The following is a 15267-nucleotide window of genomic DNA, read 5'->3' as shown; positions in this document are numbered from 1 at the left end:
GGCCGATGGCTGCATGATCTTTTCTCGGATCACTAGTCCGTAATATGATACCTCTTTGTACACAGTAGTTTCTCCTTAATTTAAGTGTGTGAACGATTTCTTTAGTTATCATTGGCCTCATCTGAATAAAAATATATAAAAGATGTGTGTTGGTTTCATGAAACTGGAACTCAGAGTCAGTTCTTGTATAAAACACTGCTAAGTGTAGGCTTTGAAAAAGGACCCTACTTTGGGGAGTTGTATCTTCTTTCTCAATAAAATGATGCAACATGTTTTTAATGGAAATGAATGCCGAAATAGAGTATAACAGGTTACCTAAATTTAAAAAAAATCGAGGGTGGTTTTTTTTTTATTCGCATCGGAATTTTTCTTTGTTTGATTTTTTTTCCATGTTTGACTAAATATATCCTAACTATTGTATCACACAGATACCTTAGTTATTTTTTAAATATTAGCTATATATTAGTAGAATAATATCTGCAAATTATATCATAATGATTAAATTATTTCATGAGATACAGACCTCCAAAGTTTGCCATTTGTCGTTCGAGCAGGCATGTTTGTCAATTTTTAGAAAAATAAATAAATTTTAAATAAATATGATCACTTTATATTACAAGCAAGCTGTACCCATAGTTTCGCCTAAAACGTATTAGAGTTCTCCTAATGTTATCGCTTTAGTTATTCACTCTCAAACGGGCCCCCTCATCAGTGCGCGTTAATGCAACTGTCCACCACCTCATGCCTTACGATTTTTCCTGTCCCCAAGTATTTTTTCTAGTCAAAACTAAGTTTGGATTTGTTCATACCAGACACTAGACAATAACATATAAAAACATCAGTTGATTTGAAAATGTCGACTAGCCATCCTTTGGTCGATCTTATCTGAAATCACCCTATAACTTTCGAATAAGATAACGCTTGGTGCTCAAACGTTGGCAACTTGCTCGAACGGCTGGGGTTACGTGCTGGCTGAGTTTGAACCTTCCGCAACGTCTTGCTTATTTTTGCAATGCAGCAAAAAAAAAAAAAAAAAAAAATGGTTCGTCCGGTTTTACGTGCGACCCCCCCCCCCCCCCCCCCCTTCCGCCCCCCCGAGTTGCTGCATTGGATTCATACGACTGAACCCCTTAAATTGAGCGGTGACTTGCGTAAAGTAAAAAACAACAACAACGATATTTTTTTTTCTACCTACGGCGCCCGTCTGCTATCCACGCACCCTCTGACTGGTACATCCAACAGATAGCGGTTGCTCCCTCTGAAATCTAGGCTCCCTAGGCTAAACCCATTAAATCTGGCGGCGGTTGGCGCCACTAACCAGTGTTGTTAATATCAACAGACAACCTCTCGGTCGCTCGCGACCAGATCAAAGGTCTCCCAAGGCCAACGAACGAAAGAACCTACCAGAAGCCCCTTTTTTCAATGATCCGGGTGATCTGTACGTGCCGATTCCGAGTTGCCACACGAAAGAATAAATGCACGCAGCTGAACACCAGCAGAAAACCTGCCACAGACCGTCACACAAAACGCCGCTCGGTCGCTCGGTCGCAGTCAGAGCTCTCCAGAGGCCAACGAACGAAAAATGCCGCACAGAAGCCCCATCCTTTGGTGATACGTGCGTTCGACCTTGAGTGTCTCTATGAATGGATTAACGCATACGGCTGAACAACCCTTTAAATCGGGCGGCGGCTCGCTTCACCCAGACAGCGTTTTTAATATCATCGGATAAGCTGCTACACGCCATTCTACAAAGCACCCGGAGGTCAATTCCCAAGGCCAACGAACGAAAGAAGCCGACACAGACAGCAGCTAGCAGGGCGTATAGTGACTCGCCAAGGGCAGAGCGCCGCAGCGTGGCGCTACGTCTTTTGCGCTGCAGCGTCGCCCTTCGACGACACGCTCGGGCGATTCCGGCCCGCCACGCACGAGTGGAGAGAATCGAGGCATGAGGGAGACGTATGGGGAGCGATATACTCACAAAGGAACACTTGTCAGATACTGCATAAGCTTCCTGTAGTCCTCGTCAGAGAGGCTGCAAAAGGCACCGCTGTCCGGGAACGTCAGCACGGGGTATCCCTCGCACGTCCTCCCTCCTGGAACAAAAAGGACCAAAAGCAGGCTATTTAATAAACTAATATGTACTACACTACTTCATTTTTTTTTTTTTTGTATCTGCCGGATTGCAGGAAAGGTTTAGTTCAAGTTATAGTGACAGAACGCTAAGCTTAAGTCCCATTCTTTGAGCTATGATGATAATGCAATTAATGCAAAGGTGCAAGCGAGCTGGACAAGAATTGCGATAATAATCCCTGGAGAAGGGGACCAAGGGGGACAAGGGACAAAAACAAATCTCCACACACAGCTAGGTGACTGGTGCGCGACCGAAAAAATCCGCCTGGTCCTGGTATCGAACCAGGGATCTCTCCGTTTCCCGTAGAACGCTCTACCAACTGAGCTAACCAGGAGTTAGACGTCAGTAAAGGAAACGGGTTCTATCAGCTGCGACCAGTCTAAGACCAACAAGGGTGAACGGCCTGCATTTTAAGGTTATGATGATAATGCAATTAATGCGAAGGTGCAAGCGAGCTGGACAAGAACAAGAGGTCTCTGGTTCGATACCAGGACCAGGCAGATTTCTTCGGTCGCGCACCAGTCACCTAGCTGTATCTGGGAATTTGTGTTTGCCCTTTGCCCCCTTGTTCCCCTTCTCAGACTATTATCATCGTCTTTGTGCAAGACGGTGGCGATCCGAGGCGAAGCGCCGGCCGACGGATTCCCAGGCGGCAGGGTACGTGCAATCTGACGGAGGCTAACTGCGGAGAAGGTGCCGTTGTAACTGAGGTTTAGGTTGCACGTAAAAAGATTTCCAGGTGGTCTAACATAATCTTCAGGCCTTCGCTGAACTTTATGACAAACTGAGAGATCATCCGACGTTTTGGAGATTGGAGACACGGAAGAAAAGTGCGGGCCCGGGAGGGGGGTATGCCATCATGGTCACCGACAGGGCGAGAGGGCGTCTTTTACGAAAAGACTGAGTGCGCAGGCGAGCTGGTGGTAGCTGATCATGTCGTTTAACACCGGATACTGTGGTGAAGAAAATTAAGAACTTCTAGTCGAAGGAACAGACACAGAAGGGGACGATGAGACGCCCCCTTCTGCGTTTGTGCCTTCGACTAAAAGTTCTTCATTTGTTTCACCACAGTCTCCGGAATCAAACGACACGATTAGCGTCTTTTTCCGATGCCCAGCAGCCTCCCACACGAGCGCTCGTTGCATTCCGTCGTGCTCGCGCGTGCACGCTCGATGCTCACGAAACGTCAGAATGTTATCCAAGGTAAGAAACTCGCGCTGGAGGCGGGACGAAGCGGAGAGCAAGTCGTCTGCTTTTTGTGCAGGAGTTGCGGTGACGTCAGAACGACGCCGAGCACTGAATGGCTTTGATTGAAAGGATAGTGGGTAGAGCTCGACGCTAGATGCCTTGAGGTCTACCCACTATTTTGTTTTTCAATCGGCCAATAAGAGCTCGGCGTCGTTCTGACATCACCGCAACTCCTCCGCAGGAAGCAGACGACTTGCTCTTCGCATTGGAAGATCTCCCTACCATTCTTATCCTGTTGGTTACTATATGGTTACGCACATCCTCGAGAATACAAAGAGGTGGCTACTAGGAAACTTCACATGCCCGCAAAACAAAAATAAAACAAATCGGCGCAAAATTAAAAGAAAGAAAGAAAGTTATGAGAGCAGAAAAAGGGACAGCGCTTCGCCTTGCTTTGTTGTTTTTATCGGCGTGTATACTGCGTGTTGGCAAACGTCGACGTCTGCGATTTGATTTTTTTTTCTACTACATTCGCACAGGTGGTTAGTGTCGAACCTAAGGCTGCGCTTCACATAATGCCCTTACTGTAGAGTGGTGCGCTGGTAGTTTCGATCACAGCGTTGCAGCTAGCTGTTAAAGAAAAATGAAATTAATAGAGCTTACCGGGTCGCGCGCGCTTTATACATTCGTCGAAAACTGGACTAGACGAGTATTTGAGGTTAATATTATATTCAATTTAAGTGGATCAATTAACCGGTTGACGTTTCGTAGTGGAATTTTATAGATTTGGATTCTTGCGATATCATCACGCAAAGAGTATTCGCCCCGTTACACTTGCCGAATGCCCTCTTTTTTTCTCACAGGGGAACAAAGTTTTTAGATTTTGCAATTACTAAATCTTATTTTCTTGTTCTTACACAGGAGCGACATGTTTAGAAGCCGCGTTGTTTTCTTCCCTAACGTTTGCGATGATCCGAGTTATATTTTTAGTTTCAAGCATACTACGCAGCCCTGCGAAAAAACGGGCACAAAACAACCCTGAAGAAAAAAAAAACACGTATTGCCATGTTGCAGTGCTAAACTCGGTCGCCCCTGCTTTTAATATACCACCGCACGCACCTGAATGATATGAACTTCGCAACACGATTTACAAGGACCAAATTTGCAACACACTCTTTTTGCAATCGAACCACAATTCTGAATTAATTCACCAGAAACAAAAATGGCTGGAGTAGCACGAATGGCAGAGCGTAATTAGCGCCTCCATCGCTCACCTGTGAGGACGACGTGCCTTCCCTTGATGATGTCTGCCACATCTCGCACGGTCAGTGCAGTCCCCCCCTCCATCGTCTCATCTGGAACGGCAGAGGGAAACCAGAGGGACCTCAGTTTGTGCCAGACCATAGCGCCTCGCGGGAACAGCACGCGTAGCATAAGTTCAGCGCGGCGCAACAGCAACGGGACGAAGAATGGGAGCCGGCAGAACGCGGAGCTCGAGATGGCTGCAGTCGGCAATGACAGGTGACGCGACCAACAAGGCAGCGGAAGAACGCAGACGCCTCGAACATTGTCACGCCACCGAGCAAACGTCACAAGCATGACGTAAAAAAGAAATGCAACGTCACGGTCTCGTAGTTTATTCGGGCCCGTAACAGAATGGATTATACGTCGTTTCACTTCAATTCAGAGCGTATTGTCGACGCTGTAAGCAGACGGGGGCGATCGAGTGGCGTCAAAAGTCTAGGTCGGAGAGTTCGTCATCTTTCTATACGAGTATATACTCTATCACCGGCTAACCTAATCAAGTACAGTGGACGCGCCATGACCTTGTACTTTTAGTGTATGCTTCCGCGTTTGCGCGCCTCGTAGCCTTTGACTGCGCTCTGACTAGAGTGAAACTAAACATCACGTCGGTGGGGGCTTTATAACGTGGCAAACGTTGATCGCTGGGCATGATACACCGCTTCACCCGATCCCCCGATTGGTCGCGTCACGTCACCAAGCACGCGTTGAAGCGTTCTTTTACGTGAAATGTAAGCGCTGACGCGGATTCGAACGTTCGTTGAAAATAGAAACATCGTAGGCTGGAAATAACACCGGGGCGATGACTAAAATTATTTTAAACTATTACGATTGTTTTTGCTACTCTGTATTTTTTTCTCCTGATTAAGGCACTCCCTTTTATCTTACAATGAATTGCAAATAATGCTACGTGCCATTTAAAAAGAAATGAAAAGCCGCGTGACCTTCAGGAAAAGCGCGCGCAGGGCGCGGAGTCAGGTGGTACGTTCACTGCGCCGTATTGGCTGGGATGGATCTGTAGCGTACGCCGAGGTCCACCTAAGGTGAAACTTGGAAAATCAAATATATTTGAAACCTCAAAAATTGAAATCGATTTCTTGTTATGCAAATGTTCGAAGAAATACGCATCACTTTCCCGAAATTCGATTAAACGGTTCCATTATTCCGACGCAGGGAAACGCCAAAAGACACGTGGTAGCGGCTGGGGTCGTTAGCCGCGTTTTTATTCAAATCTCCAAGTGCATGCAAGTTTTTTTGTTTTTTTTTAATCCTTGAATTTAGAGCTTTGTGATTTTGCCGCCACGCATTGTGGCAGTTTCTTGAATGGTGCGCACTGTACAGTAAGAGGTCATCGCTGGGTTGTGCATACTGCTTTATTTATTTTACTACAAAGCTTAGAACAGCTTCATATTTTGAACATTGCATACTTTATTTTTTTTTTTCAAATATTCTTCTAGTTGCAGCAGGAACCGCGAGTCCAAATGGCCCATCATAGCGCACTGGACTATATAATGCCCCTCCATGCACTCGACGCTTGTACTCGGAGCTGCATGGACGCAAGTAACCTGAGCAATATCCCTTTTCAAAGCGACAACCGCTCTCATTCGCAGCCTTCACTTTATCACCATCAGGTATGTGCACAAGGTTGAACGACTCGAGGTCTTACTAAATCGAGAAACTTTAATCCTTAGCACGAGCGCATAAACAGCATTTCAGGGTACCCCCACCTGGTTCAATGGCACGTTTAAAAAGTCAGCGCCCCCCATTAGCTGCTGCGTCAGTATTTAGAATCCGCCATTGCCTGGGCATGCGTATACTTTGAGCACGTATACATCTTTTCTACAAGAGCGCAGCCATCTTGAATATCGTCACTTCTGGTATGCGGTAAAACATCCTTTCGATATTTCCGTGCCGCTGGAAAGTTTTTACGAAAAATGCGTGATTGCCCCACATTCTTATTTTGCCTCACCTATATTTCCTCGCACATTCCAGGTTAAGATGTTTTGTTATTTTTTCGTCTCGCATACCAGATACCGAACCCACGTGACTGAGGACGCCACGAAACAGAAAACGTCTGTTTCCAAACAAGCCCGCGTTTGCCCACACCAGGCGTGGGCATTGCGCGTGCGCATGAAGCCAGATTCGCGTCAGGCAAAGCGTCCGCGCATGCGCAGTGCCCACAGCAGCGCCACCATGAGGGCTGCCTCAGCCCTCGGCGAGTACTCGGATCCAAACTGACGCGTCGTGCCCGAGATATCGCGACCGTCGATCTGGATCGATGGGGTTTTGAAAAAAGGTTCACCGAGTCAATGGAGTAGTTGACTGGATCGCTAACGTCCGCCAAGCGGATTCTTACAGCGTGTATAGCTACAAAACCACACATAAGTATTAACGATAGCTGTTACTGGGCAACGTATCATTCACGGATACCACTAGTGAAAAAGACGTTGATCGTTCGAAGCGTTTGACGATAATTGAATGAGCGTGTTCAGGTGTGCAACGGCGTTCGAGACAGCATGCGAGCACAATATTTCAGCGCGACCATATACAATCCAACCCATAGATTCACGCCGCTCAATTACCACCGGCCATTAACGGGACCCTGCCCATCCCCCTACCCAATCGGTGCAGGCAACAAATATATATCTTAATTCTACGCATAAACCTGAAAGGCACAGAGTGTGCAGAGGAAGAGCGTATATTTTTTTACTTATAATTAATTAATTACCATTATTATTTGCTCGAGTAGCGCAGAGACAGACGGTACTCCGTGGAAAATCGCAGTTTCTTATTTGGCGATTGTTTTTTTTTTCTTTTTTTTCCAGTCTCCGTTTTATTTGAGATAGATAATTAGCGGGGCTTACTAAATTTAACCAAATTTTGCGGGAACGTTTAAGTCAGCCAAATTTAGCGACAATGTCACGGTGCTCCGCAAAGCTTGTCTCACGGAAACCAGCCCCCTAACACTCGTCCGCGTTTCAAAACAATTACCGCCCACACGCGTCGTACACACCAATTAGTGCCGGATACATTTTAGAACCCCGACCGAAGCTCGTCCCACGTGTGCACAGGCGGAGTACCTCGGGAAAAACCCCATCAGTATCTAATAATTACCTCATAAGTATCGCCCCCTAAGCTGACAGTGCAACGGGAGCCACGAGTTCTCCGGGCCAATCAGCCGCCTGCCTTGAATCGCCCAACCCCGCTCTTCGGGAGCGTGACCGCGTGGCGCAAGATGAACGTGAGACTGGTCAAGCGGGCACACGTAGTTTCCACCGTACTGTCAGCTTAGGGGTGGACGGAGTACAGACGCACACACGCGAACAGCGGAAGGCTTTTGGGGGGCATTGGTGCAGCGACGCGATTGCCCGCATGGTAACGATGGCAACGGGGCAAATTGAATTCCGGCTCGACGACATCACCACCCCCCCTCGGGTCCAGGCTAACCTCCTCGGTTGGCGTGCTGCCCCGCTGGTCGCCGATGGACCGAGACCAGCAGCGGAGGTCGTCCGGGTCGCGCCTTTGCTGTACAATGTATGCGCCGAAACCGTTGACCCGAAGCGCCAGAATCGCCGCTACATGTGCGTGTACACTGCGGGAGCCCTTCCTTTTTTTCGTAGTCAACGGGTCGATCCCGGTCAAGGTGTGAACTGAACGAAGTGAGACTATATAGATCGCTCCGTTGACTCCGATAACGATTCTCGACACTTTGCCGACGCCTCGGCCCATGCATCGTAATATTAGGGAGTTTTCGTAGACCGCGTTTCTCCCTCCGCTAATCTCCCCGCAACGAAGAGGCCACTACTGCGCCTGCGCGCCGAAGGCCTTGACTGTAGAGTTCCGGGTAGCGTAGCGGGTTGCGGGGAGCCGTTGCGGGACGACGAAAACGATCTACAAAAACTCCGTAATATTTTCTGCGTTCCGATAACGATAGCGGGTAACGATACGGTGCATACGTGCGAAGGCGCCAGCGAAATATCGGGTAGGAGTTATCGGAACGACCTAATAAAAAAATAGTATTTCCATCTGCTGTTTCTTCTCATCATGGGGGCTTACGGAACGGACAGTACAACTTGGGTGGGCTTCAAAGCACGCTTCGAGGTGGCCGCGCCGGCTCCCCGACACCGATATCTGCTCTCCAATGTTTCTTCTCATCGTTTCAAACGGCGCTCCATTACTCATTCCGGGTCCGACTGAGGTTCTTCGTGTCCTCCAAGCCGCAGTCAGACTGCTCGTACACTAAAAAATTAAAAAAAAAAAAAAAAAAAAAAAAACGTGAGTTTTTTGTGCAGGCATGAAGACATAATCATCCGCGGACATGACTCCTCAAGCATGTTCGAAGCCGGTTGGCTTCATATATGCTTTCGAACGTGTCTGCAGGCTGTCTGTTATCTTACGCATTAGCAGTGCGGTATGACGTTAATAATCACGCAAGTCTCGTGTTGACCCGAAGGTAAATCGGCTCACCTTAATTATTCCTATTTTTTTTTTTTTTTTATTGAAGCGTAATTTTTGTTGTTAGATGGCCGAAAGCTTACGTCCATTGGAGAGTGCATTATAGCTTACCATCAAGAGAGGCAGTTTGGACAAGTGCGCACATGAAAAAAGGAGAGAGAGAAAAATAAATATTTTAAAGCGAAACCTTTATGCGGCGCTGGACGGAACGGCCGGTTACTATCCACAATGTGGAGATTGTAAACCGAGGTCACTATATGCGAGCGAAGCGGACCGTAACTTCCCCGGGCATTCAGCGATGGTTTCCGTTCACGCGTGCGAGAGAGCACTATAGAGGTCAGAGCCGTTTTAACCGGAAGTGGACGCTGCCGACCGCGAGAGGTGCGCAAATGGCGCGCGATGAAACTGCAATATCGGCATCTCGCCGGGGAACCCGGATGGAGAGTAAACGCAAAGAACGAAGAAACATATTCGCGAATGGCGAATAAGACGGGCAGGGCAATCAATGAGCTTCTAGGTCGGTAAAAAATGATTACCGCGTTTTCTTTTATGTATGTATGTATATATATATATATATATATATATATATATATATATATATATATATATATATATATATATATATATATATATATATTTTTTTTTTTTTTTTTTTCCATTGAACGACGTGAATGGTTGCTCTGATGATTCTGATGGCCGTCTTGCCTGCCTTTCAGACATTCAAGCACCAAACTAAAAAACAAACAAATAAGAAAAAAAAAAAGTTTTTTTCTTGTTTATTTGAAGTCTGTAGCAGCCGATGCTATACGATTCGATAGTGCCAAACAAGCTGGGCCAAAAGTGCATCGTCACGACCCAATCTATTTTTTTTTCTTGTAACCAGTAAGACGACTAAAAAAATTACAAAGCCGTTAGCTACACAAAATAATCCCCCCCCCCCCCCCCCCACACACACACAAAAAAAAAAAAAAAAAGCAAAAAAAAATAGTCGCATTGCTTTAAAGAAACGCACGCTCCTCGCTTTGTAATACCTTTTTGAGCGTCTTTGTCGCCTAAAGGCGCATTCTCATCGGAGTTATCATAAGATGCTTGGGGCCTAACAACGATAGATTGTTTGGTAACTACTCACTCGAAGATTTTGCTTCACTAGAGAGAGAGCTCGCGCTGCCACTTCGTCGATGCAAGCTCTAAACCGCGCGCCCGTAACGGTAGCGGGCCTTTAGAAAACGATCTACTAAAACTCTCTATTAGCGAGTTTTAATAGATCGTGTTTCCCACTCCGCTAAGCCCCTCCGCTACCCGGAACTCTACAGCCAAGGCCATCGGCGCGCAGGCGCAGTGGCGGTTTCTTCGTAGCGGAGAATCCAGAGGGGGAAACACGGTCTACTAAAACTTTCTATTATATCCTTTCTTTACACTGAAGGAGAAGAGCAAAGGAGCGTAAAACAAAATCTATAGACCTTTTTCGCAAGGGCGCCGCCATCTTGAATAGTCACACTTCCAGTATGGGCGAAAACATTGTTTTGCCGTCGCCACGCCAATAGAAGGCATTTAGGACATAAACGTAACCGTCACACATTCTCGTTTTGCCTAGTTTAGCCTCCCTCTATTATTTTTTTTACTATTTGTGGGTTGAAGCGTTTGATATTTTTGTCGCCCATACCGGATATGCTTACTTGGCAATCGGGGCGAGAGTAAACGAGGGGAAAAAAAAAAAAAGGAAAACAACATCGTCCCAGAGCTTCTGGTCGCGCTAACTTTTCCCTTTCCCGCCCGCTGTATTGCATTTCCCAAACTTGTGAATTCTGCAAGATATACGCGCCCGATTTGACCGGACAAGCGCCAATGTCTAGATCTTGTTACAGGCTCACTGGAGTCCCCTTCAGATCCGGCTGACGGAATGCCACTCAACGATCACCGGGGCACGATTGTACTCCTCGTATTCTTCTTTGTCTGCGTATACAGCGAAGTTCATTGAGTTTTTTAACGGACTGAGGAAGGACCCGTCACGTTCCGAAATTTATGTATATATTTCGTTCACCCCTCGTCTGCTTCTTTTCTTGCGCAGGAGCTGCGCTGACGTCAGGAGGAAGGCCGAGCGCCTCTGATTGGCTTTCGTTGAAAGGATAGTGGGTAGACCTCATTGCTAGAGCTGGCTCAAAATCAGCCAATAAGAGCTCGGCGTTCGGACATCAACCCCTGTGCAGAAAGCAGACGAACTTGCGCCACGCATACGCGCTTGCCGGACTTCATCAACCGCGCATTCCTTTCATCACCCGAACCTGCTCTCTGTGCATTAGTAGTATGAGCAAAAACGTGGTCAAACGGCAAAACCCCCCCCCCCCCCCCCCCCCCCCCAAAAAAAAAAAAAAAAAAAAAAGACAGCACGATTGGTCGAACGAGCACGTATAGTGCGCAAACAACAGTCATCGAAGCGAGCGTGTGCAACCCTAACAAAAGCTTCCTGTATACAGGAGGCGTTGCCCTAACCAATTTATCCTTTTCACACGATGCCGGAAATGGCCGCGGGGCCATCCCGTGGTAATAAAAAGAAAGGCGTTGCAAGAAACGTGCAGTCGACTTCGTTCTACCGGCGGGCCAGCGAATCCCAAGCCCTGTTGTACGAATCTCAAAGACCCGAGGGGGCTTTAGCAAATGACAGCTGAAGAAATGCAGGGCTTGGCTTAGTATATGTTGACCGCTTGGTGATTGGTCCCTCGACGCTCATGTCGACTGATGCCGAAATCTCACTGGGAACGGAGAGATAATGAGATGAATACCACGCCCCGTCTTTCTTAGTCGGTGACTACGCAAAGCACAACCCCCTGCAAAAAAAGCAGACGAACGTGCGCTTCGCGTAGCAACTGCATCGCCGTTTCTTCAAGTATGATGACTATTATTATTATTATTACTCGACGCTGAAGAAAGAGAAAGGCTTACAAGAAAGGCTTCATCCGCCTATGCCGCTCGTGGGTGTCCGATTCGCTTACCTTTCTAGGGATCGCGCGCGTGACAAAATAGCTATTCGCGAAGGCTCTCTCAACAAAAGCAACGAATGTAAAATGTTTGTCTCAAGTCGAAAAAGAAAAAGAGCGTGCGGTTTTGAAAGTTATACCAATAAGGAAACGATAAACCGAGAGCACGTTTTCGCCTCAAAAAAATAGCCACACGGCGGACTGCAAGTTTTCCGCACGTCCATAAAAAAAAAAAAAAAAAAAAAAAAAAAAAAAAAAAAAAAAAACACGGCAAAGCGAAGTCGGTATGGGGGATTCACACAGCACGCCACGTGGTGGACCGATCATTGATGACCCTCAAAAGTGCTTCCCGATATAGAAAGTAACGCCTGTACAACGCGACATTTTGTACGTTTAGAGGTGACAATAATAGGTCCGAACTGTGCCCAATCGGCTGTTCCGAGGAACAGATGCAGGCTCTTTTCACCCCTCCCGCTTTCGCTCGTCAATAATGAACATTATTGAGTTGAAACTATATATCTGACAATGGTCGCCGACAAGATGAAAACGGCAGCGCTTTCTTTCGGACGCCTCCAGCACGGGCTCGTTGCCTTCCTTCGTGCTGCGCATGCACGCTCGAAACTCTCGGGACGCCGAATCATTATCGAAGAAGCTCGACCTGGAGCTTCTTCGATAATGATTCCTGGAGCTTCTTCGAGCGTCGCTGTGGTCGGCCTTCCACGATTGGCCGAATGCTGACTACATCAGCAGAGGATTTCTCATCGACGGAAATGAGAGGAGTGTAAGAATTTCAATTTTGACGGTGTTGGCAGTGTTGGCTTTAGAGCGCTATGATTTCAAGCTTCCACTATGCTCATTACAAACGCCATCGAACTTGTTGCCCGCAAGGTAATGACACCACGGAAGCACGGTGTAAGATAATACTCTTCAGGTGAGGACAGCGCGCTCCTCGCGCAGTGCAGATAAAGTTCGCTTTTCACTTCCTCTCTTTCTCTCTCTCACTATGGTTTCAAGCGGCGCCGGCAGATGACTCGTCGACCCGTGGGCACGGCAAAGACGGCTCGTGCCGCCTCATGCTCCACACGCGCAGAGCTCCAGCGAGGTTGTCGCTCGTGCAGAAAGACCACTGTGTACCGGGGTGTCATGGCAACGAGATCATTTTTTTCGCTCTCACACAGTTTCGCCGTTTGGCCGCCGGCGACACTGTCAGCCTTTCGGATGTAGGGTACCTAGATGTCTGTCTGTCTCAGGGTGAAGACATCCATTGTTGTCCGGAATGTACCAGCGCGTGACGTTCTCGCGCACTCGGTGCGTGACTTGGGCGGTAAGATGGCGTCTATGCATCAGCCAAAGCTACGCGCTCGAGCTGAGTGACACCGGATTGCGCGCACTTAAAAATGCATAAAAAACGATTGGGCGGAAAAATGGCTGAGATGTCACCACTCAAGCAAAAGCGCGCGTGTGTATGAAGGCACTCTATTCGGATGCCCGTCGGACGAACACTAGCTGATTCCTCGCGCCGCGCGTTCAGCCCCGCCGTGTCCTCACCTAAAGAGTGTATCTTACACCGTGCACGGAAGGGAACCATACGAGGGCACCATCAAAACATAGAAGAGCCTCGAGCTTTTTAACTACTGCTGAGTGGTAGGCCAGACTAAAGGCACACACGCACAGTTGCGTTTGACAGCGTTTGAGAACGTCTGACTCCGTTGCGGCCGCGAAAATCCAGGACATCCCTGCTTCTTATGTCGCGTGACAAGATGATTCCTCGAATTAGATCCCACGCATCATACGAAGCACAGATGTGACGGTGACTCGCTTTCGCTTCTCGACGCAACGCGGTCAAACGCAGCTGTGCGTAGGGGACTTTAAATGTGAGACGTGGCTGATCTAAAAAGGGTTTTATTTTAATAGGTTAGTCTAGGGTGCCTTCATGTGCGCTTTGCTTAGGGTGGTGGCATCTCGCCATTTTGTCTCACACGTTTATTTTTATTTTTTGTTCGGCAGCGCGTGAAAGAGCGTGCCCCTGCACGCGTTCGTGGCGCTGACTGTGCTATGGCGACATTTTGTTTCCGTCGATTTCTTTGTATTTTCCTTGTGAGCGCGTGCTGTCGGCATCGGGTACTACAAAGGGTGGCATCACCCTAAACAGAAGGACATTGAGGCACCCTAGGTTAGTCCAGACAATATTTACACACCGCGTCTGCAGTTGTGTGCGTGTGCGTCCTTGGTTATTTTTATACTTAGCCGTGGATTTCCAGCAGGAAGCTGGCAACGGCGGGCTGCCGTGTTACCCGAACAACTAATTACAAATAAAAAGTAAAAACAACAACAACAAAAAGCCCGGATGATGTGAAGAGTTTGTAGGGATCTTCGGGGCTCAGAAAACACACACAATATATATATACAACACGGGCACTTCACACCATCGTACGTGGTCTCCGAGGAGGATATAAACGAATATGTGCAGATGAATGAACCGTACTCAATCCAATGAATCAAAGAATCAAAGTTTTTCAGGAACCCGCCGAAAGCCAAAAAACGGCGGAGCCACGAACCCGCCGTTTTTTGGCTTTCGGCGGGTTCCTGAAAACTTTGATTCTTTGATTCATTGGATTAAGTACGGTTCATTCATCTGCACATATTCGTTTATATATATATAAACACTTGTCATAGCCCATAGTATTTTATATATTAATAAAATGGCGGAACGTGCGCCGCAACGCCTACCGGAATTGAAAACAAACCTGCACTGCATATGGGAACGACTCAACCGACAAACACACACACACACACACACACACACACACACACACACACACACACACACACACACACACACACACACACACACACACACACACACACACACACACACACACACACACACACACACACACACACACACACACACACACACACACACACACACACACACACACACACACACGTACGCACGCACACATACGCACGCACGCACGCACACACCAAACACACACAACAAACACACACGCACAAACAAACAAAGCGCTATAGTTTTGGCTTGGCATGGTGGGTTGATGCCATGCTTCTATTTATCAAAAAACCGGCAAGGTCGAAACAAAAAATCAATTTTTTTTAAAAAAAGATCAATAAGTGAAAAATAAAAATAAAAAATTGAATTGGGAGGTGAAGCGAATACGATGACGAAACATAAAACGAAGAAAGAGAAGTCTG

At 47.3% G+C, this 15267-nt stretch overlaps 1 protein-coding gene across 1 annotated transcript in view; it reads right to left on the bottom strand.

The window, feature by feature from the left end:
* LOC8033628 (guanine nucleotide exchange factor DBS) overlaps window positions 1-15267 on the bottom strand; it is a 177543-nt gene that overhangs the window by 42797 nt on the left and 119479 nt on the right. The window contains exons 2-3 of the mRNA XM_029966034.4: window positions 4594-4674; window positions 1979-2093 (exon numbers count right to left, since the gene is read on the bottom strand). Coding sequence (XP_029821894.3) covers window positions 1979-2093; window positions 4594-4674 — 196 coding nt within the window. The remainder of the gene's footprint in view (window positions 1-1978; window positions 2094-4593; window positions 4675-15267) is intronic.

This window comes from Ixodes scapularis, unplaced genomic scaffold, assembly GCF_016920785.2.
Source record: "Ixodes scapularis isolate PalLabHiFi unplaced genomic scaffold, ASM1692078v2 PGA_scaffold5__190_contigs__length_132052651, whole genome shotgun sequence".
In the NCBI taxonomy this organism is placed as follows: Eukaryota; Metazoa; Arthropoda; class Arachnida; order Ixodida; family Ixodidae; genus Ixodes; species Ixodes scapularis.
This window is presented reverse-complemented; position numbering and strand designations above follow the sequence as displayed.